Here is a 26201-nt window from a genome sequence, read left to right on the forward strand (position 1 = left end):
TTCCCTCTGATAATAGCAACTTTGCTCTATTTTTTGCCAGTTATAAATTTTTTTTTTTCAATACTGTATGTTCATTTTTTTTATTTGAAACATGTACCTATATAAATTTATACATTTGTAACTGTTCGTTCAATTGTTATAATATTTGAATTTTGTAATAAATTGATTATAAATTTGTTAAATTAATAAAAGATAATTTTTGTACACACAAACAATTTTAGTTTCTTCTTTTTTCGTATTGTTAGTGTGTAAATCAAATTTTAATGACTAAAAAATCATTAAAAGGTATATTTTCAACAATAAACTTGTTTGTTATTTATACAGAGTTGAGATGTTGAGAATATATAAATCCGCCGACGTTCAGTATAACGCTTCTCGATTATCAGATTATTATATTGTATTGAAGGAAATATTTAAATCATCAAACACTAGACACGAAGAAAACTGCGAAATAAATCACGTACTAAAGCATTATACGGATATGCGTGAGTGCGTGCGTGCGTCTGTGTGCGTCTGTGTGTGTGTGCGCGCGCTTCATATAATAAAACTATAATTATATATTATTATTATACATAGTACCCTTTACCCGCACGGCCGCACAGCTATGCGTACAGCATATAATGTTATCTTTAGATATATAATATATAATAATAATTTATAAGTATATCGGATCACTGTATAGCTGCAATAACAGCAGCACGGAGTATGTCGTATATGCACACTATTATACACGAGTATTATACATAATACATATTATGAAAATTTCAAAGGTTTTCGCCAACCATATATACCAGGTGGCGGGGGAGGGATTAATCGAGAATACATAATATCATATATGTATATAATATAGGGGACATATGATACGGCGGTGGGTAGTGGTTGCCGGGTAAATATTTACACGGGATACGGCAGTGGACCGGAGTCCCGACAAATCCAAGAGGTCGTCAAACACAAAACTCGCGCGCATCTTGGACCCGTCCCGCTACCGGCTCTTCGAGTACCAATATATATATAAATTATATATATTTATGTATACTTTATATACGGACACAAGCAGAGGGCAATATTTATTTTCCAACTTCACCACCGCCGTGAGTCGTCCCATCGTAATACATAATACACGATCTTCAGCGGACAGCACTAGCAGAACTATACACATAATACAGGGTGTTGCACAGTTTTGGTTTTAATTTATACTTTTGAAATATTATATGATTTTATCAAAAATGATCTTCAAATTGCAACTATTCGAATGCGTATAATAATTTTTAGTAATCTGTACTCAAATTATAACAAATAAATGGCTTTTTTCCCTTTTCTTCTAATAATTAATATTATTAAAGACGACTAACCAATTTTTTAAATTAATTAATATAACTATTAAAAAAATTAAATTACTAATATTGATTACCTACGTAGATAATCACATACCTACATAACTAGTTATGTAACCATAAAGAAGTAGGTATACCTAAGTGTTCTATAGGTAGATCGGTGTGTGCATATATAGTGTATACCTAATGTATATACGAGGACGAACACGTCATGGTGACGTGCATAAATTAGGCACCGTAGTAGTGAACAAAATATATTATGCTAATCAAAAAATAATCTAGCAAAATCCAATACTTATGCCCCTAATGTTGACTATAAGGCCTGCAATATGTCATATGTGTCAGCGACATTTAGTGCAAACTCCTTAAACATCACGGTGTTACACACTGGCACCCTGTATGGGATGTATAATATAGTACAAGTCAATAACCTTAGCTGTTGAGGCTTAAAATAAATAAATAAAAAAATAAAAAAACATAGTACATGCATGGCAAACACGCGGCTCTCAGCTTAATTTTTTGCGGGCCGTGGCTACCTATACATATGTTAATGAACAAAACCATAAAATATTAATAAATATAGTATATTGTGTGGCAAGGGCGGGAAGTGAGCCATTTCAGTCGTGGGCGTCGTGTGCGGCACGAGCCGTAGGCGAGTGCCGCATTTCGCCCAAGACTGAAATGGCCTTCCCGCGCGAGCCACACATACTATTTTTTGTCACGCCCCTGCGTTCATGGAAAAGGTTATGCAGGGATCTATGCAACAATTATAGACTATTCTACAAAAACAATTTCATGGAAGACATTTACCAACTCATCGTTCGACGCACTTATCTAGGAACAGTGCAAATTGAATATGTTTAAATGTTTATGCGTCATGCAAGGAGGTTATACTATACATTTAAGATGTAACCAAAAGTTTATGTTTTGTAAGAACCGTGGTAGGTATACATTTTAATTTCTGGTTGTGCAGGGGATACGCGCCCGGCGGTCGGCACTTTTGGGGATTTCCTCTTTTCCGCCCGGCACTTTGGGGGATTTCCTCTTTTCCGCCCGGCACTTTGGGGGATTTCCTCTTTTCCGCCCGGCACTTTGGGGATTTCCACTTTACCGCCCGCTGGACGGAAAAAGGACGCTTTCGAACGCTTCAACCGTTGTCGAAAACCAAACTTTAGGTGCAGGCGTGACAAAAAATATATTAAGCCGTGTCACAACTATCTTAGATTCTTAGACAATGGTTTATTTAGTATACATTATTATGCTGTCTTATCTTCAGATAAACTTTAATCGAATAAGATTTTTTTTAAATATTTTTGCTTGTTAAATTGTTATGTGTGGCCCGCATAGTAAGCTTTTCAACACATTTGGCCCACTTGACGCTTTGATTTTGACATGCCTGATATAGAACATACTACATTTAATATATAAATGTGGGCGAATGTAAGTTCCTACTTGGTAAAAAACATAGGTATATGCTGAATGTATGTTGATTGCTTCGCGAATATAACAATAAGATGTGTATGTTCCAACATGGTAGAAAAAAATATTATTAGATATAATTATCTACATGAAATATAGAAGGTATTATGAGTTATGACAATAGTATTAAAATGTTAAATATATAATATAAGCCTAAGCCATATTATGATTATATGAATTATAATTTTTATTTTACAGTAATGGAATATTATATTATGTATATTGAATTATAAAATGTACGAAAATGAAATAAACATAATTAATAATTATTAATTATATTATGATACCTAATATTTTTTTCTGCAGTCGTGTAGCCATGTAGAACTTAACGTACGTTTATATCAAACCATAATTATTAAGTGCTGTAGTATATACATTTTAATAACTCAGAAACGCTCATACGAACTTTTGAGTTTTAACTTTCAAGTTAGAAAATTTGACGAAATTCACGTTAAGACTATAAAGACACCCTATAACGATTGTGCTTGCTCATAATATATATGCTGGCATAAAATATAATAAGGTCCCAACTATATATACATAAGGGGCTTGGTTAACTAAGCAGTTGGGTGAATGTTATTTTTTCCTCGTTCGTCGTTCGTCACCTCTGTGCATATCCGCCTCATCCATCGTTACTCCCTGCGATCGCATGCACGAACGTCGCCATCAAAAAATATGGTTTTACAGAAATGTCCTTGCCATTCCTTTTTGCGATAATATAATTATAATATTCCGTACGGACGCTCTAATATGGGTGAGGAAGGAACCATAAGTGTCATAACCAAACAAAAACGTGACTTCATCAGATTACCCCGTGGTTTTTTGTGTAATTCCATTTGGCACAATTTAATTGTGAAGTCGGCTTCGATGGTACCACCGTTGATCTCGGATGATGGAAACGTGACGCAACAGTAGTGTCGGTCCACTCCTAAAATATACATGACATAAAGAGTTGACAAGGGGAAAAATAAGAACTATACGCATTATCGTTTTTATTGTATAAATACGTTAGCGCCCAAACGTTCTAAAACAATATTTAAACTTTAAAGGATGCTTAATTAAAAGAAAACAACATTACCCCATGTTATTTCGTTACAACTATTTATGTTTTATAAAACATAACCAGCGCAGTGTGCATATTATATAGGTACCTATCTATATAAGATGACGATTACTAATAATAAAATATACAACTCCATTCATCTTATGTATAATGGTGAAATATTCCGAGGCTATGAACTTAAAAAGCTCAAGACAATAGTTAAGGTACAAGACAGTATAGGTAGCTTAAAATATAATACAATACCTATAGGCTTATATTATATACACTAAGTACGCATATTATACCATTATAATTCATAATAGTTAATCTGCAAACGGTATTTTAATGATATTTTATGTGTATGGTGTGTATACGTATATGATATATATCATTATAATAATTATTACTGTTATTATTTCTAGTCCATTATAGGTAGGTATCTACGTAGCCGTTAGAGTACAGTACATTTGGTTATATGTATTTATGTGTATGTATGAGCGCTATATGAACGTTGAAATTATAATTAACAATACGTCCCATGAAATATGCTTCCATCGATTGCCAAGATAAGGCTAGCTATGTATAATTTACTTCCCGTACCTATTATTGTTGTATATTTAATATACAATGTGTATTTCGGATTTCCATTAATTTATATATTCAGAAATCCTATATTTCCAAATACATAAATTGTTATAATAATAGTAGGTATGCTAGTATGCTTACTTATAATCAAAAGACAAAAATACATTTTTAATTACACCTAAATTATTGCATTTTATTGTTATGGTAATTGGTAGGTATCAGCTATAGTCTAATATTGGGTTAAAATATAATCAATGTTATATATTACGATAAATTATTTTGACTTTATTTGAAGTATATATAAACTAAATATCTATAGCATGTTAGGTATTAGTTAACAGTTAACATGATCTACTAGCTCTTCATCAATATCTTTCATCATTAAAATATATACCATCATACCACCGTTCGCGCGGAAGATACTTTTATAATAATAATAACAACCTATATCCGTTTATTACACAATACCATGTTCTTTTTCAGTAAATACAAAATCACACAATCGGGTCTCACGGCCTTTTTGTAATACTTTCCATTCAAAGGTACCCGCAGTATAATGCACCGTCGTATTAGCACACCCTCAATATTTCCATTATAATGCACAGTCTAAATACCCGAATTTAATTCTACCTGTCTGACCATTTGATGTATATATATTTTTTTATTTTTTGTAGGTCGTTTTCGTCGCATCGGTCGGGATCTCGACGTTTTTATCGATCAACTAGCGCGCATTCATAAACCGTTTAATTACCTATAGTCGTACCTATATAATACGTATAAATATATGAGTACAATGTATTACGCGAGGAGACGACATTTCAGGTCCAATTTGCTATTGTCGGTAAAATAAAATCACCGACAAAGGCGATTTATATACATTGCGTAGCTGTGACCCGTGCGTAATAACCCAAATAATGTAACCAGAGTTTAAATGTTGCCGAAAGAATTTCCGGTGTGCCCAAATATGCGGCATAGTTCCTGCGCGCGACTCCTTTGTAACCGAACCGACTGTCGAAGATCGCAGCGTTATCGTTTCGCGGTATGGACGATGAGCGTCACTTGTGTACGTCCTATATAATAATAATAATACAATAATAAGCGTGTAAATACCATTATCGATGGACCCGGTCGATTGAACAGTGTTTTTGCACTTGTGGGATCTAATACGAACCGACGCAATGGGTACAAACACGCACCCGCACAATGAACATTTTTAAAGAAGAATATAATATAATACAAATTATTATACAACGACGATAATGACGACGGAGGTAAAAAAAAAAAAACTCCACCGATGCACTTGTACAGCTAAAAAAAGAAAGAGAAAAAAAAGACCTCCGAACAGTGAACTCAATGAACCGATCCGTCTATTATCCCTTTAATCCGAACAAACTCTCCGGATCCCCCTTGTTATTCGGTAGCCTCTGTGCACAATAGGGGCAAACTAGTTGTCTGTATATTACTCGGAGCTCTATACATAAACCTATATTATATAATATATATGTATAAATATATAGGTATATATTTGTCGAATATAGCTAACGAGCACGCACTGCAGATCCTGGGTAATTACCGTATATTCGGTATACCACCACGATCATCCACGGACAACAATAAAGTTTTCGTGTTTTTCTTCTCTTGGCCAAACTTTTAATTGCGTGAGTTATACCTATATAGGTGCCTTCCTGCGTCATTCTTAAGTCAAATTTAGTACACATTGTGTAGACGTATGAACATAATAATTAATAATAGCCTTAAAAAATATTGAGCATTGAAAGAACACTTACTCATAATTTATGGATGAAAATTCTATTTTACCTCTTATATAAGCAAATGTATTAATTTTAAAATTATACACTTCTAATAATATTGTGGCTATAATTACAATTATTTGTTAATTTATAAATAGGTAGAACCCAAATGGATTAAATGGTTGGTATATCTATACATTGAAGACTTTTTTATAACGAATTAATGGTTGTTGATTAATAATAATATACCTACCAATAAGCAGCAGTGCAGTATTTAACATTAAGAACATACCAATAGGCAATTGAGAAATGAGAATTATTAAAGTAAGCATATTTGATTTAATTACAGTAATAGTTTATATAATATTATAATGGCAGTATGGAACAGGCTCTTTTTTAGACTGCTGTCCTAGATGGCTATATATTTAAGTATGTATACCTACAGATCATATAGTCCATTTTAACTTAATAAAATACATCCTATCAGGTGAATAGTTTAATACTCTTTTAGATTACCTAGGTAGGTACCTACCTCCACAGACCAAAATAACAGAACTTAATATATAAACTATAAGTTTATACTAACATTATAATGTATATTATCTATACAAAATATATACCTTCTAATTGGACTGTGTTTAGTAATTTATTAGTTTATACCTATAGATATTTCGTTTCATAATAACAAGTAATTTTCATTTTGTGAGTTTGGAATTTTTCTCACTTTACTCTTCTCGTTGTGGAAGCTGACTGTAATAAACATTCAAAAATAATTAACACTTTATTTAAAACAGATGCTTATTTATATTGTTCCCTTTTTACAATATTTGTCGATTCTAAGGAATTCACTGATCGGATACACGAACTTATTAAAATATTTAAAATATTGAATCGGCATTTCTGAAACAAATTTTTTTTTAACAAATTTTGTAAAGGTATTAGCATAAAGGCCATAAAGCCCTAACAAAATTAGAGCACATTTAATTTCCTGAATAGAAAATGATGCAAACAGTTTAATGATCCAAAATCACTTTCTATCGTTTAGATTTCCCTTTATAGTTCGTTGTCATTTAGATTAACAAGGATTGAAGGATCTCTTATCTGGGCAACTGTTATAAATAAACCTTAAGCACGCATTAAAAACCATTCAAAACATATTCCTTCGAATTTTAAGTCATTCTTGCCAAAAACATAGAAATAATAGGCATTTAGATTATAGTGAACTGAAATCCTAATATATTTCAACATGAAATTACTTGATACATGCAAAAATGATTTAAATTTATTATCCTTGTTTAAAATATTAAATAATCATAGATATATTGTCCTGAAATATTGAAAAGAATCAATTTTAAATACCTCAAATGTAACATTCAGAAAAACAAAATTGTTCTATTTAAATGATAATATGATATCTCAAATAACTATATTAAACACTCATCAGAAAAATGTATGTAGATTTATTTAATTTTTACTAACAGCATTCGTAATTTTAAATCTTTCAAATACTGAAATACCTAACTATTTCTATATTATTAATATTTATTATATAGTATTATTATTTATTAATCATGAATTATGATTTATGAAGTTAAAACTTTGGTTCATACCCACTTTGCCGAATCCCAATTTGCCGACAACTCAGTTCGCCGACAAATATACCAGTTTTAAAATATTTTAGAAACATTCCCATTTCGCCGACAGTCTAGTTTGCCGACAAATTATAAATATAGTTTCAATTTTCCCGATTCGCCGACAGGTGACAATAATTTTTATCAAAAACGGATTTTATGACAGCGATAACACAGTAGGTTGTCGATAAGTTCAATGATTAAATGATTTCCCGCATATAAAATCCAGAGGGAGTACAGATTGGTGAATTTAGTTGTGGAGAGATTTTTTATTAGGTAATTATTTTAAAATTTTAATCTATTCCATATAAATATTACAAGTCAATATAAAGTAATATATTTATAATATTTATAAACTAATTAGGTTCAGAAGGAAATGATAATAAAATAATTATATTTGGAACAGAGGGATTTTTAAAACGGCTTTGTAACAGTGAAATTATTGTCATGGATGGTACATTTAAATCCGCTCCAAAATTTTTTTTGCAAATATATACATTACACTGCTTTGTAATGGGAGTTATGGTACCAATGGTATATTATCATTTAAAATAGTATAATATTATATAATAATAATAATATACTTATACGTCGATCAATATGTTCATGTCAATTTAATCGTGTTTATCAGATTTATTCCATACAATTTATGAATATAATACTCGATAAGTGTTAGGTTTGATAAGCGTGTATGATCGGCGTATGTTGACAAAAGCAATTTTCCTATACAGGGTGATTTTTTATTATTATATATAAAATATATAAATCATTTTAAGAATCATTTTTCTGTATATTATGAAATAATTCATTCATATCAAACATTATAATTTGAAATATTTATTTATATTTAGGTTTATGCTCTTTTACCGAATAAAAGCACTAATACTTACCTATACAAGGATGTTCAATATTATTAAAGAAACTGCCTTGAGAAATGATTTGGCTTTTAAACCAAAAACGTTTCAAATTTTTTATTTTTATTTATTTTGACATTTTTTATATAATATTTATATTCGGCGAATTGGAAACATGTAAAAAATAGTCGGCGAAATGGGGTGTCGGCGAATTGAGAGTCGGCGAACTGGGGTGTCGGCAAATTGGGTTTTGGCGACGTGGGAAGTCACTAAAACTTTAACTTAGAAAATTAAAATAAATAGCTAATGAGTAATTTCATATATTTTTAATTGCTCAGGTTTTTATTTTCTAAAATATTTTTACTTAATTGTGTTGATATTATTTTTGTTTTGTTTAACTTCTTTATGCACAAATGTGTACATATATAGGTTTCGATATTCAAAAAGTTAAATTGTATTACTTCTTTAGTTGCTATTAATATTTTTATCATACATTTTAAAATACCTTGTCATGTTATCTTATGAGTTTTTTTATTGTATTAATAAGGATTCAACTTCTAAAGTCATTAGCCCATAATAATCACAAAATATTGTCTTAAAATTCTGGGGAAACATTATGTTTAACTGTAGATTAGTACAGGGTATAGGGCGAGTTAGTGAAGTATATATGTATCTACATATAATATATATTTACAGACATTTTGCCAAACCTATATTTTATAAATATATTGTATATTGAACACGTAATTTTTGTAAGTTTAATAAATAAATAAAAAAGTTTATTGTAATCATGATTTAGGTATATATCATTTAATATAACTATTTATAAACTATTTACATACTGAATGATAGTTGATATACAAAGTGCACAAAACAAGAATTAGATAATCAATTTGAAACTTATAACTGCAATATTTTTTTCAAATGGATAACACAGCGTGTGGTACTGTGGTTAAATTAAAAACAGATACAATTTACTTAATTGTCTTAATTAAATAATAAATAATTTCCTCTGTATAAACTATAAGTCAGTGCGTTTATAAAATAAATACTTTTTTATTATTTAAAATGGCCATTTTAAATAGGAAATGCAGTAGGTAAATAGTGTAAATTCATGAGATAAAATCGATAATATAGGTCAAAAAGTTCATCCTTTAAGCCATGTGTAAATATTTTAACAAAACCATAACGCTATGATATACGTAGGGGTATATAGAGATACTGATACTCAATACTCCCCAAGTCCACCTAAATATATCGAGAGTAACCAATATCAATCGAATTGCAATTACCTATATAATACTATAATGGCGTGGCAAACTTGAGGCAATTCTAATATGCCACCCACCCACCAACAGCCTGATAAAGGTACATATTTATTATTATATTTTAACTATCTATCCTTGTTGACAGTGTTGACACTTAAATAGTGGCTAATACCAGGTAATTTTACCATTTGAGATCACCCACCCCATACATTTTCTATTGTCTTTTATAGTTGATTTTAATATTACTAGTTTTTGATAACATTAATGTAATTAAATTATATAGGATTAGGCGGATACTGAGTTACCTCGTACCTATATACAACAACTATTAATAATAAGTTAAATAGTTACATTTTATTTAATTTATATATTTTGTTGTTCTAATACAACGACGTCACACACTGCGGCGGTAGTAAGACGGAGATAACATGGATACAAAATTGAGCATTTTCTTAAGACATTTATATTTTTTTTAAATAGTTATTTAATGAAAATTTACCATGTCTAGATATAGATTAAGTGGTGCAATAATTAAATCAATATAAAATGAGGTGGTTGAAAAATGAAGAAATTTAAAACGATTTAGTAAAAATCTACCTATATGTAAAGAATATTAGTAAAAACTTAAATTTTTTATAGGTACTTTAATAAATGAATAACTATACCTACCTGAGCTATTTAAGTTACACTACAGACGGGTAATTGCGCTTTTATTTATAGTGTTGGCCTACTGACCAACTTAATTCTGTAAAATGTGGTTGCTCATGGCTAAACTTGGAGAATTTAAGGTATACGGTTTACCTAGTCATTCAGCTGATAAAACTATGATTAATAACGTGAAAAAAATGACGAAATTATGTGTACCTACCTAAATTATGATAATTACTAATTAAGTAGGTATATCTAAATATTGAACGCTAGAAACAGACAATTTTAATTTAGGAGTTAAGTGTACGATGTCTGAAATCTTAAATTTTTTGTTAAAATAAAAAAGTTTATTCTTAAATGATCAAATTAATATAAATATAGTTGTTAGAATTAATTAGAAATATTTAAGAAGTTCGATGTATTTTAAGAGGACGCTACACAATCATTTGTTAACTCCGTCTTACAAGCGCATAAGACACCAAATGTACGCTCAGCAAATCACGTTTAGCACCGTTAGTTTAAAAATTAGAGTGAATCGACCTATTATGAAACTTGATGTTAAGAAAATTATCTGTGTTTGTATGTAGTTTTTTTCGATAGTTAAATTTTGTAGAAAGTTATGTGTATTTAAAAAATCGTAAATTAAAAATGCTCATAACTCACTTAAAAACTATATAAGTTATCGTAAAAAAAACCACATACAAACACAGAATAGATAATGTTCTTAGTGATCTTACCATAAAAAAACAAATAAAAATCAGAGTCATAACTCATAAAGCACTTTATAAGTGATTTGGATGTTCTCTTACTACTTTCGAGCGCTGTCTAGCTTAGAAAAACTCGCGTATATTGGCCCTAAAATGAAAGGTGTAATACCTACCTATAAAATAAATTTAAATATGATTAGGTACACGATAAACAGAAATGAACTACTACGCCGATTAAAAGCGTACCTGCCATTCATTGATATAGAACGTAAAATCTAGATATTATTATATATATTCAAACACACTCATCACTCATGTAGGTACCTATATTTACTTGCCACAAACCAAATATATACACAAGAAACCATCATGTAAATTTGCCTACATTTTACTCCTTAAAACACAGCTGACCATAACTTTCTTATGTCTACAGAAAACTATTTAAACAATCATTGTTTAAATAGTTTAAACACGCAACTTTTCATGTAACAATTTTCTTATTGACTATTGTGTTGTAATTAAATGACCGAAAATACTTGAAATATACACAAAATGTTTATTTTATCATTTCACGTAAGTGCCTACTTGATAAAATTTTTAAAATAGTTTGGCTCATTTTGAACTGTTTATGGACATTTCCAATATTTTTTCTGTATGTCAATACATTTTGTTTATATGATCGAAAATCTTGAAAATTTAAAACAAGGCTCCTTGGTATGTAGGTATTTTACTATAGCAATTTAAAAGTATTCAAAATTAATAGCATTGATTTTAGATTCTGAGCGGAGCGATGAATGTATTGATTTTACCATGATGTGTGTTTTTTTTTTTTTTTGTGTCTGTCATCACGTTTTGGGGCAGTAAAAATGCTTCGATTTTTGACTTCAGTAACTCGTTCGATCAGAAAGTGAATCTAGTTGGTACTTTGGGGGGTCAAAAGTAAAAAATTCTTAATACTTTTCTAAATAATTGAGAAAAACAAACTAAAAATTAAGGGAAAAACGGGAAATTTTACTCACACTCATTTTTCGACAAAATCGATTTTGGTTTTTGATATAACTTTAAAACAAATGACCATATATACATGAAATTTTCACCTAATGTTTATATAAGTATATTCTATCCACCATGAAATTTACAAAAAATTTCGACTAAAGTTGAACTATTCATAGGAATTTCAAATTTTCGATCATATTATTAGTTTTTTTTAAATTAATATCGATAAAAATTTATTTGTTAGGCAGAAAAGCTTTAAAATTGAATACAAAGCTCTTAACATATTGTTAAAATAGCAGTTGAAAAATAAAAGAAATTCATAGTCACAATTTTTTTTATAAGCATTCAAAGTTGGAATTTTGACAAAATACGTAAAAATCACGAAAATTCACAAATTATTTTAAGCTAGAAATTCATAAAAAATTTTCTTTTTAAATCTAAGATTTAAATATACAATGATATAATATCATTGGATTCAAATTTAATTCCATCCATTACAGTAACCCACTTGTAACCTACTGTACAGCAGAGCGACATACACGACTTACCCGCTTTTTTTGTAATAAACGTTTATAAATTTCAAAATGTGGTATTCATTATTTTATTGCTAAACATTCATAAAATAGGTATTCAACTTTTATAGATAAAGAATGAAAATTCAAAACAAGGTCACATATTAGAAGTTAATTCTGAAACCAAAAAATTAAAAAATATATTAACAGTCTTTTATTGGTCAAATTTGGACGAAATAACGTATTTAAGACAAGAATAAAGGTTTGTTATTTTGTTATAATTTAGAAATATTATTCATGGGTACTTGAAACTAGATATTTTATTATACTATAAACACCCAATGAAATTTTCAATCACAATTTTTGAGACAAAAATGAAATAAATATACTATAGTACTCATCAACTCATTTCTAAAATATAGAAAAGTAAATAACTTTAATTTTGGCTTTAGAGATATTAGATAATTCAAGTATAAAATTTAAATAAATAATAGTTAAATAGACAATATTATGTAGGTTTTAATATAATTGTACAAATGCAATTATTATCTTTAATAAGCTGGCAAATGTGATTAATCGATTTTAAAACTTCTTATTTAATAATAATTATTAACTCGTAATATCACAATTAAATATTAATACTATATAGACAGTTTTTTTTTTTTATTTATTATTGATCTTGATATTATATATAATTTCTGCTTTGACATCCGAGGTCATTAGCATTACATGAATTAAAAATATATATTTATAATTTAAAAAAAAAATTGCATATTTAAGTAGGTAGTAGGCATCCCTAATATAGATTTATTCTGAATTAATACATTTAATATTTTATAGATGTAGTGAAATGAAAAAGTGTAATTGAGATTATAAAAAGACATTACCTATTACTGCAAAAATACATGGGACAAAACTGCACACAGATTCTAAAATACAGGACTTACCATTAGCGCACACATTTATTTTGGACGATTATCATAGATTAATTATGACAACTTGATTAAGCTTTATTTGTAAAAGATTGTACCCACAGTATACAATTTGTAGTGAGTTTTCAGTTGACTATTAGTTTTTGAATTTTTGCATATGACATTTTAAATAAAATCAATAGGAGCCTACTGAAAATATTCATATTAAAATTTTTATTACCATTACTATATTACTACAAATTATGACTATTTTGATGTTATTTTTAATTATTTATTTCTAGGTACTATGTTTTGTAAATTTATGTGGTATTGTACTATTTTTGTGTGTGATAATGGTAAGCGCTGTATTAAAACATTCCTCATCTATATAAGACTGTCTATTTGTCAGTTTGCACATCTATTATTTATGTTAAACATACTTCAGATTGCACATTTAAATAGAATTGAGCAGAGAATATTTCAGGCAAATTAAGACTCAGATTGTTTTTATTTTCTGTCTATTTTTTATTATATACATATTCAAACTTAGGATGAACAGTGGGAAGTTATAAACATAGGTTATCATGTGAAATATAACAAAAATTATCTGATAAATATTGTATATTCATATATTGAAGTAAATTAACTGACATTTTATTTGAACACAGATAATAATTTAGTTTTCAACTGAAATTTAAGGTACTATTATTACGATAAGCCCAAGTTAGCCTAACTTCAGTTTATTATGATAATAATACCTTAAAGATTAATAGAATATTAAATTGTTTAGCAATTGAACACAGTTTTAAAATAACCTAACCTTTGGTATGACTATATAACTTAACAATTTTTCTTTACAATACAATCTTGTTTATCGTGATTTTGAAAATAATATTATTAGGCTATAAGTATGAATATAATTATAAAAATTAATTAGTAATAAAATTAATAAAATTTTCAAAACAATATTTCAGCATATAATATATAAAGCCTGATCCCAATAATTATCATAATGTAGTTGGTAACAGCTAGGGAATGATACTGGGTGATTATGGCCTTGAACAAGGTAGCAGTAAATGTTTAAACTCAAGTTGGTGCGCAGACTTCGTTCAAGTGTTCAGTAGTTTGTACTTCAGATCATAGATTAACAAAAACCTGGTAATGTTGCTTCTATATTGATTGTTAGGAACAGAGTGTTGTACACAAATACAAATTCATATTATAATGTTCTATGACGTAAAAGACAAATTTCATCCTGAGTCCATTAGTGTATTCTATTCAGTAAAACTTTCTTTTTTTCTTTTTTGATCACCATTGTATTTTAAAATAGTTATTCTACTTTTGATTGTATAGAGCTTCTGATATTATATTTTAAAATCGCTGTATTCTGATCTTCGATTCAACAACATCAACTATGAATCCTTATGGGGCCAGGTAAATCTAAAAATAAAACAAAATTAGCTATAAATCATAAGACTATAACATGGTTAAGTAAAATCTCTAAGCTCTAGAGTAATTATAAAATAAATATAAATAATTTTTATTTTTTTTATTGAACTAGCAATGTTATCTTCAATACTTATTATATTGTTATGTAATATTAGAGTAAAAAGTAAATATTATGCTAAGTACAGCAAATATAAAATAATCAAACAGTCGCATAAAAAAAATAAAAAAATACCGGGTTGGCAAATTGATGAAATAATCAAGTAACATATTTTAAAAACTGAACTCTCAAGTGTTTTAATGAACTAGATTTTATTGCTTTTCTCCACTTTACGAATGCACCCATATTTAAACAATTTACCAATTAAGTAAATCATAAGATCACAAATATTATGTAATATTTATCAATCATTTTAAAATGAATCACCTATGTAAAAAAAAAATACCTTTTGAATACAAAAAATGTTATAACTTATGTTTAGGTGTTCATAATTAAAAATACAATAGGGTATAGAATCTGTCAATCTGTCAGATAAAAAATTAAATATGATCTAAATATTTTACAATAGGTATTTTAGTACATTATATTTTTAGTTAATAACACTACGACACCAAGTAACAATAATGCTAACAAATAACAAAGAAATCTACCACAATTAATCAAGGATAATCCAAATGATTTTCAATTGTATGTTCTTTTTTTCAAAACTAAAATGTTTGTAATATTTATATTATATCTTGTATATCTATTATGTATACATTTTAATCAACTGATTCCTTAATTAAATTGTACAAATATCATACTTAATGTTATTATAATAATTTAACCTGTAACTTTCGACATGAACATTCCAATTATGTGGCATCAACATATATCTGTTTTAATTATGAAGTTATTGTGAATAACTATGTATAGAAAACTGGCTTTGTTTAGTCGTCATGTATACCTAAGATCACAATACTCACTATAAATGATACGCTCTTAACCTGCTCCATGAATGATCTGGCCTACCTATGTCACAAAGATCATATGCTGAAACTATCTGACATTCTTTCACATTAAATTAATCTATTTTCAACTAATTATCAATATTATAATGGTATTTATTGCAATTAACATATTAAAATTGTGTTTCAATATCAGTTTAATCGATTTCCCAATTATTCCATTATAAACATAAAACTTTTTTATATCCTAAGATACTGAAATATTTCATCTTTCAACTTTTGGGGCAGTGTTGGGTAGTAACGTAACGAAAGTAAAGCGTTACGTAATTTCATTAGAATTATTTCTAAGTAACGAAAATTACTTTTAATAAATAATTTCTATTGAATAACGCGTTACAGTTTCGAATTATTAAGTACCTTTTGCGAATTGAAAAAAAAATATGTCTATAATGCGGATATTATTATGTTTACCAATTTAGTATAGTAATATACTATGTTTATTTATTAAAGCTCTTTATACAGCTGATCTCACAATTTTGAATTCAATGACATTAGTAAAGAATATTGTTATTAAATACAACACAGCTTTACCATCCAGTGCTTCTGTTGAGCGATTATTTAGTGTTTCAGGGGATATTTGTTCTATAAAAAGGTTACGTATGATTGACAAACATTTTGAAGATACACTATTGTGTAAAGTTAATTTAAAACATAAATAAATATAAAATAATAATATTGTATTATATTGATTTCTTTTTCAAATTATATCTATTTATTATAGGTAATGTATTTCTAGTAACATTATTGCCAGGCACAATGATAATATTGTTAAAATATATTTAAAAATATTTTTATTTTATTTTTTTGTAACGAGAAAGGAATGAGTTACTTTTCAATTTGAAAAGTAAAGTAATTTCATTACAATTTTATTAGTGTAACGAATAAAGTAACTTTATTACATTTCTCTCTAAGTAACGAGTAAAGTAACTTTATTACTTTTTAAAAGTAATTTACCCAACACTGTAATTTGGGGTATAATAACCTATTATTTAAATGGTATAAATGTTGAGCTATAATAAAGATAATAGATTCTAGATTGCAAGAAGCAAAAAAGTTTTAAAATATTATACTGCATAAAAAAATTTAAAAGTTTTCCTAAAAAGATAAGATTTGTAAGGTTCAAAAAATTCAGATATATATTTTTAACAAGTACAAAGCTTGTATTCTGTATATTTGATGATTTCAATAATAATTAAAAAATGTAAATTCATTTTTATTTGAGCTTCTAAATTGTGCTTCTTTCAATTGAGTTTACAGAAGTCATTATATAATGCTGAGGTTAGGTTCCTAGAAAACACGATGATAAGCAAGACACAATTTGTACATGCAATTAATTGAAATATTCTAATAAATAACACAGTGAATTATAATACGTACCTAATTATAAAAGGTAATATATGACAACTACCTACATAGTGTTAACTACCATACTCGTCCACAACAATAGTGTGAGAGAGGAAAAGTATCATTGAACAACTTATTATCTTTCGAATTAGGAACTAATTCGTTTAATATGAAAAACATAATTATGATTGCAACCCCAGAACCATATTGCCTGTCTGGGTGATCCCTGACACTACATAAACCTATTTATTAAGGATAGGTAGAAACAAAACATTAAAACTCCAGCAAACCGGATTTTACAAGCTAATTTAGTCAGAATACTCAACCTTGTCTCTTTTTTTTTTTAACATTAGACAATTGTTAATGTAAAGAATATATAAATGTAAAATTGCATCCAATGGTCACAGGTGTCCCAGACTGTTTCTTTTTTTAAATAAAATAAAAACATTAAAGATAGGTAAGGTGTGCGACCATCAGTGATTATAAATCATTATAAATCAAAGACAAGATCTCGACACATGAATTTGCACATGACCACGGACTAACATATTGACCGTCAGGACAAATCTCAACCACCCGGTAAATCACATATATTAAACAACAGTAATTTCATGATATAGAATATTTTATGTTGTCACTTACTAAAAACATCAATACCTATTCAATCAAATCGTTAGATTAAATTTTCACTAAATAGTAAATACTGAATCGAAATCACTACCGCAAGTCAAAACCACATGAACCTTTAGGCGCTCTAGGAGTTACTTAATGTATAGAACACCCTACACAGTAGGGAATATTTTTAAACTTACAAAATGCCCGGTATTTTCGTTGTAATATTAATTTATTGAACTGCAATGCTTCGTGCCACCGCCACCGTTTCATGTCATGTTCAATTTCGTCAACCGTCAGTTGCTCCATGGCAAAAATATTTAATGTATATTAATCTATACAAATTATATTTGTCATAACACCTCGCCGAATGTTGGTGTGGCGGTTAAAACTTTAAACGGAAGGCGTCAGGCCGGTGCGGCGGCACCAGACGCCAGACGCCAAACGCCAAAACTTGGTAGACGGTATTACGGTAATTTACAATATACACCGGTCAGATGTAGACTGTAGTTACCAATACCAAATACCAATTGCCAATTGAAATATCAAATAATTGAATGGTGTTGTACAACACTACAACTACTGTTGTAGTTGTTTACAAAAAACAAAACATCCACGCTAATCAGTGATGCCAGTAATGCACTGAAGCGGTTCGTTGCCGTGCGATTTTTGATAAAGCCACCGGCAGTCGAGGGGCGAGGGCACGCGACCGCCTGTTTGGTTGGCGGCACTGTTTAAGAATACGGTTATTTAGGCCTCGCTACGCACTGGCATCTATCCGTGAATTACTTTGTTCCCGCATTAAATGGCGTCGTTCGACTACCCGTCCCGTCCGTCAACCATCTACATTCTGCGCACACACGCGCACGCTCGACGGTCGCCATTTTCCTTGCGCGTACCTTGCTCGGACGTGCGTGCGACATATTTTTTTTGTACTATAAACAATAACAAACAAAATGGCGTCGCCGGCAGATTACATGAAAGCCGAAGACGACGACGACGACGATCTGAAATTGACTGAGCAAATACCGGTGGAGATGCCGTGCGAGATCGTCGAAACCACCGTGGTTGACCAGAACGGCCGGCAAATAGTCATGACACCCGTCCAAGGGCTGACAAAGAACGACAACACCACTATGCTTCTGCAGACAGGCCATCATCAGCACCAGCACCAGCAGCACAATCACCACCACCAGCATCATCACCCTCATTCCCAAGATCTAGATGATGGCCAGCTCACTTACGTTTACGAAAGTGTCGTACCCCAAGAACTGTATGCCCAGCCTGAAAGCCCAGGACCGTCCAGGTAAGCTGTTTGTACACAAACTAGCCAGCGTTGAACTGTCTCCGTTTTTCATATCCCAAACCTACAGTGGTCTATACGGATGTGAATTGATTTTTCTCACCTGACTGTGACTTGTTAATTTCTGATATTGAGGTCTCACATAGGTTTTCTATTTTTTAACTGAAGTTGTAATATTTCGAGCACATTCCACACTAACGGAATTTTTTTATCAATATACATATCTACATTTATGTTGGACACAGTTTTCAGTTTAATTTTCTCTTGGCTTTAGCTAATATTTAAGTAAAATGTTAGCTTTTTAACAATTGTTAATTTTTGATAAATTTAAAAACACACCATCAATCTGTAATAAAGTTATAGCTTTTGTTATTAATCTTTGAAAAGATTGTTAATTAAAATTTTAATATAATTTGTTTATCTTTTTTTCACCAATGTGCTAGTAGACTCAGTTTTTATATTGGGCGAAATTGTAAGATTTATTTAAGACTAGTAGATACTTTCAATTATTTTCTGATACATTTCAAATTTTAAACCCTTGGTAAAATCAACTTAAGTCTTATACAGTTATTACACTAACACAGGACCTATTATCTTAATTTTTGGAATGGCAATCTCTACATTTGATAATTTATTTGGGCAGGCTTCACAACTATAAATCTTAAAAAAAATATTAACTGAATAAATGACATTTTGATTTTAATCAGTTATCTAATAGATACATTTTTTTATTAGTTAAAATATTTTAATTCATTATATAAGATATATTTTGTTTTAATTTAATTTGATATTATTGATCTTTATATTTTAAATATCCCTATAAATGTGTATTTAAGTACTTCCTAGCATATCTAAAAGTAGATTCAATAAATTGAGGAATGGAATGTTTTTTAAATTGATAGTAAACACAGTATATTAAATGTGAAATGAATATTAGGTAATCAGAATATTTGTTATTGAATAAGAAAAATGGAAAAATTTTCTAACAATAATTGTTAATTTTTGTGATATGTTTTCTGAGTAGTATGAGCTATTGATAAACACAATACTGTATTATATTATTATATTTATTTTATCCACTGTAATCTAACAAAATCAATCAAAATTTTAACACTTTAATTCACATTATTTTTAAAATAGAATATATTTATATATTTAAAAAAAGGCACTTTTGTAATTTATGCAACATGCTGTGTATAATAACAAATAAAAAAATTAAATGATTGACAAAAAACTAGACTGGAATTATTTTATTGAAGAAGAGCAGAATGACACACACAACGCTTAAAATTCAAGTTGAATGAATATAACTGTTTTACTAAAATGTATGACTTCTGTATTTAACTTATGTATTTAAATAAGTTAAAATAACATTTATACAACTTACTAATTGTGAAAGGTTATTTTTCAATATTATTTTACTCTTCAGTTCCAATTTAAAAAAAAATTCTTTTATTTTTAATAAAATTTTTAATCTTAAATTTTTAGATTTAAGAAAGAAAATACCGAAGATCATTATTTAGCACAAGTTAGTGTTCCATCACCACCTGATCCATTACCGCTTAGTCGACCAAGAAAATGGGAACAAAAACAAGTTCAAATTCGAACATTAGAAGGAGAATTTTCTGTAACCATGTGGGCTTCTGGGACAGATGATGGTAAAAATTATCATATTATATATACAGGGTGATCCATCTAAGGGTGTACACTAATTATCTTGGGAAGTACTAACTTTTTTTGATGTTTTTCTAAAACCGTATAATATTTTAATTTTTTTCACCCTTATATTTATTGATAAAACCACTATTAACTTTTGATTTTTAAATGGTAAAATAAAATAAAAATACCATGAATTAATAATTAATTTTTATTATGAATTTATGTGTTAACATTTTTATTTTTCATTGATTTGTTTGTGAGATTGATAAGATACTCGAGATAAATAACAATTAATTAAAGAGTACTATTGTACTTTGAACCCTAATCATTTATTAACTTCTTGACTAATTGGATTTATTTTGTTTTCTTGGGTTCAGCAATATTGAATTTATCACTGGCTCCTGATCTTAACAACTATAGGAAAAATAGTAAAAACCACCAATACATTGAGGAGCTGTATCTCACATACCAATCAACAAAAATTAAAAATGATGACATGTAAATTCTTGTTAAAAATTGTTTTGTGAATTCATGATATTTTAATTATATGTTACCAATAGGGTGAAAAAAATTTAAATATTAAACGGTTTAAGAAAAACATAAACCAAAAAGTTAATACTTTCCAAGATCATTAATGTTCCCACTACATAAATGGATCATCCTGTATTTTAATATTGAGGGATTATTTGAATATGATCAAAAATAAAATAATCATTTGATATAATATAGATTACATTTTAGAAGAAGTTAGCAACCCTGAACCTGACCCTGATCCCGATTATGAAGAATATATGACTGAGCAGACAATTTCTGAAGAAATACCTCAAATTAACCTTAGTGATCCAAAACAACTCTCAGACTTCACAAGGTATGTTCAATTAACATCATAGGCGTACGCAGACTTTGTTCGCTGAGTATTCGACTGATAAAATATGCCCCTTTCCCACAAATGCAAAATGAAATGTAAATGACCCTAAAATGAATGAGCATCACATTTCATTTTAAACTTCTAGTTGCTAATTTTTATTAGAATAAAATAAGATTTTTCACCTTTTTTTGAATAAAAGCAATTTTTTTTTAAATTCAATTAGGAGCATTTCTTTACAAACATATTCATTGAAATGACAATTTACATTGTGCATAATCGTTATAATTCAAGTCTTCTCTCTCCTGGTATAAAGACTTTATTTCTTCAATCACATTTTCTGCGTCAATTTCAATAGAAATTTGTTCTATGAATACCAACATTAATTCATTCAGGTATTTTTAGTTTATCACTGCAACTTGATTACAAACGTATAGTAAAGATATTTTTTTAGCGTTCACTAGTCAGTCATGCTGACAAATAGCGATTATATTAGCACAGAATAGTGCATTTATTTTAGTATCAACTATTCAACTACTTTAATAAACATAAGACTATTCTGTATTTAGACATTGTAAAGTTAAAAACGTAATCATTGTCATTTGTAAGAAAATATAAATAGTAAATCCTTACTCTGAAAATATAATACATATTATGAATTTAAAAACAATTCCATGCTCTATATTGATATCATATTATTACCATTTTTTAACTACTAACCAGTTGAATTAAGACATTATTCATGTGCCCCCAAGCGCATACTCTGCATACCCCGTGCGCACGCCTATGATTAAGATTTTTTTCTAATAGTTAACTTTATGATAATGATGTGGCACTTATAGGCCTAGCCATAAGTCAAAAGTGAAAAAATCTTATAGTTCAGAAATGATGGACCGCACTATTGCTTGTCCAAACAAAAACTGCTCAAAAATGTTCCGCGACAACTCAGCTATGCGTAAACATTTACATACTCATGGACCACGTGTTCATGTGTGTGCAGAGTGTGGTAAGGCATTTGTTGAGAGTTCAAAACTAAAACGTCATCAATTAGTACATACTGGAGAGAAACCTTTTCAGGTATACAAGACATAATTAAAATATACCAATTTTCAATAATATTTATTGAGTTATATATTTTTCAGTGTACTTTTGAAGGTTGTGGTAAGAGATTTTCATTAGACTTTAATCTCAGAACACATGTAAGGATACATACTGGTGACCGACCTTATGTGTGTCCGTTTGATGCATGCAACAAAAAGTTTGCCCAATCAACTAACTTGAAGTCTCATATTCTAACACATGCTAAAGCGAAGTATGTATTGTAACTTTTTAAAGTAATGAATTAAATGTAAATGCTCATACTGACAAAAATAATTATTTTATAGCAGGCATATTTCGCGACCAAGGCCTAATTCAAATCGGTCAATAAACCAGGTACAAGACGATCTAAGTCAACAGTATGTCAATGTTGATTTACCTGATGGTGATCATCAGCATTTTATTGTTTATGCTGAATAATGTATGATATATTACAGTAAGTTACAACTACATTCATATTATAAGTTTTATATTTTTTTCTTGTTTAGTATCTATAACTTGAATTATTGTCAACTCAATTGAATACATTAAAAAAAAAAAATTAATTTTTTGTGAAAAGTGAAATTTCATCGCTAGTAAATAAAAAAATATTTAATCTTTATTCTTAAATTTTTTACTAAAACATTTTAGTAAAATATCTTAAATGTCATGTTTTTTTTTTTAAAGTTTTTACCTATCATAGCAGACTCAGCCATTTTTCTTGGTTGAAAGCACTACATTTTAATATGTCTAATAATCATTATTAGATATCGGGTTTCATATCATCTTTCATACATTGTGGTGTTGTCTACTAATTTACTATAGAACAAAAGTATTTATAATCGAGATTAATTTCAATGATAATATTTATTTTAAACTCACTATGTCAACTTATAATTTTTTATAGTCAATTAAGCATTATAATTGATTTAAAACCACTTATTATACATTCTTTAACACTCATAAAAAATACAAACTTAATTATTGTTTAGTCAGAACTGTCAATTTGGTCTTATTATAATATTTCAAATAGTAGTCATTATATTATGTCAATTAGATAGTAGCATATTATTTGTTTTATGTTTTATTAAATTGTTGGCAATTTAATATATTTTCAGGTGTAACGTGATGATAATTTGTACCTCAAACCACGTGACTGAAATCAAAACCTACTCTAAGAGAAAAATTGTAATGCTACATTTTGTACATATCTATTAAGTAATAAGTATATTTAGATTCATTAAATAACTATTTAAAAAAAAATCCTCATTGAATGTTGGTACTTGATATGTTAATAATTAATTTTTTAAAACAAAAAAAATTATAAATTGTTTTTTATACATACATACAACTTTTTAGTTGTTTAAATAAGACTGCAAAGATAATAGAGAGCAAATAATGTGAATTTAAGTTAAATTTCTCTTTTTTTTAACTTATATTAAGAAACTTAATTTATATGGCTTTTTCAGTGATCATGTTAGATAATCATCTATGTATATGTATGTAATATATTTATATTTTTGAATGTAAAGATAAATTGATATATTATATTTTATTATATATATTGTATATAATATATTTTGTTGTCTCTTATCGTGTCTAAAATAAGTTATACTCTATGCTACAAATAAATTGTAGTATAATGAATGTGAATCCTGAATATTATATTTATAAATTATAATGATAATTAGTATTTTCACAGTATTAAGTATTTTAATAAACCAATTTACTACTAAGTTTTAATATTCTAATGATTAAGATGTTAGTGACATTTTACCTAAATAGAAATTAAGAAATTTTCTTGATAAAACTAAAATGTAGAGATATAAATTATGTAAATGATTAGGTAATAATTTAGGTAGCAACTGGAATGCTGAAATATTTGGTATTGTTGTTTCCAATGAGACGAATTGTTTTAAATGTCTACAAATAACTAATTTTGACGAAATATGGTATTGTAAAATTTCTTTTTATTAAATTAATTTTACCATGTACAGTGGTAGAGTGGCCAGGAGAGTTCCTTATGCTGGTGAAAATAATAATAATATTATGTGATAATGGTCTAGACAATCCACAACCTAGGGACGTTTTATGAAATATAAACACTTAGAACTAATTATTATATTGTAATGACTGGCTTCTAATATTCTTAAATACTATATTCATAAAATGCATTTATTTATTCAATAGCAATAATGTGATTTTACTAGTTGATAAAAGACAGACAATTGAAGGTTTTTGGTAGGTAGTTTTGATCTAATAGGGATATGAAACTTAAATGCACACTAAAATGTTTTATTCTTTGCGCGAATCAATAAATTAATCCTAGTTGATCTCAAAACTTGCCTTATTTATTAGATGAACCGGAAATGCCGAAAGTGAGCCGACACTTAACACTACTTGTCTATGCTAATTAAATGGTTGTTAACTGGTTATACATTTTCTGATATATTTTAGGTTAAGTAATGAACATAATTGGATGAACGAGAAATTACGTGGTGGGGAATGTCTATTATTAGATTTGTGTCAATTGGGTATAATGTATTTTAAGTTATTTCACGATGCCAATCTAATTATAATAATATATTAAGATCAATGATATTTCCATATAATCTTTTAATAGATACGATTGTATACTCCTAAATGTATTGAGTAAGGAGTACAAAAGGTGAAAATCAGGGACAATCATTGTTTGGGGGGAGAATTTATTACAAAAAATCCTGGACTTTAATTCGGGTTTTCATATAATAAGTATTTCATAAAATATTCTATCTATTAATTACCTATCGTTTTCTATGGACATTTTGGATAATATTTATGTAAAAGATATTAGAAAAATATTACAATTATATTTCATTAATTTTTAGGGATGCTTGAGCGCAGTGCCGTAACAGGGTCTTTTTTGGGGGGAGAGGAGGGGATTCAATATTTTATTTCTGGGGGTAGGGTATTAATGTACTTTAGTATAGTAAGTTTGATATTTTGAGAGAGGCTTAGGCACCCCCATCCCCTGACATTGTTTTAAAATTTTTAGAAGACTTGCTGCCTGCAGGGGGCTAATTTCTTTGTAGCGAATTCACTATACATAAGAATTATATACATATGGTTAATAAGCAAGTATACTACTATATTATAAAGATCAGTAGGTACCTATTTATAGGTGCTAGAT

At 28.6% G+C, this 26201-nt stretch overlaps 1 protein-coding gene and 1 long non-coding RNA gene across 3 annotated transcripts; one reads left to right on the top strand and one right to left on the bottom strand.

The window, feature by feature from the left end:
- Nucleotides 1-14321: 14321 nt before the first annotated feature.
- LOC107165652 (uncharacterized) lies at nucleotides 14322-18880 on the bottom strand. Its single transcript, XR_001506097.2, has 2 exons — nucleotides 18329-18880; nucleotides 14322-15158 (listed from the first exon to the last, which is right to left on the bottom strand). It is a non-coding gene; the product is annotated as an uncharacterized LOC107165652 (long non-coding RNA).
- Nucleotides 18881-18967: 87 nt separating this feature from the next.
- On the top strand, nucleotides 18968-25016 carry LOC107165654 (uncharacterized). 2 transcript variants are annotated; one of them, XM_015513996.2, is made up of 7 exons: nucleotides 18968-19434; nucleotides 20920-21089; nucleotides 21832-21958; nucleotides 22798-23032; nucleotides 23098-23267; nucleotides 23341-23489; nucleotides 24151-25016. In XM_015513996.2, the coding sequence occupies exons 1-6, from the start codon at nucleotides 19085-19087 to the stop codon at nucleotides 23471-23473; spliced, it is 1185 nt and encodes a 394-aa protein (XP_015369482.1). In that variant the 5' UTR covers nucleotides 18968-19084; the 3' UTR covers nucleotides 23474-23489; nucleotides 24151-25016. The 2 variants fall into 2 exon arrangements, with proteins under 2 accessions (XP_015369482.1, XP_015369481.1); XM_015513995.2 differs by having other exon boundaries at nucleotides 18971-19434; nucleotides 21820-21958.
- Nucleotides 25017-26201: the final 1185 nt, after the last annotated feature.

This window comes from Diuraphis noxia, unplaced genomic scaffold (genome assembly GCF_037042655.1).
Source record: "Diuraphis noxia isolate RWA-SAM2 unplaced genomic scaffold, SU_Dnox_SAM2 contig0002, whole genome shotgun sequence".
Lineage (NCBI taxonomy): Eukaryota > Metazoa > Arthropoda > Insecta > Hemiptera > Aphididae > Diuraphis > Diuraphis noxia.

Coding starts and splice junctions, on each gene's coding strand:
- LOC107165654 (XM_015513995.2), top strand. CDS start 19,085: ATGGCGTCGCCGGCAGATTACATGAAAGCCGAAGACGACGACGACGAC. Junction 19,435..20,919: donor GAAAGCCCAGGACCGTCCAG/GTAAGCTGTTTG, acceptor TTAAATTTTTAG/ATTTAAGAAAGAAAATACCG. Junction 23,268..23,340: donor CTAACACATGCTAAAGCGAA/GTATGTATTGTA, acceptor ATTATTTTATAG/CAGGCATATTTCGCGACCAA.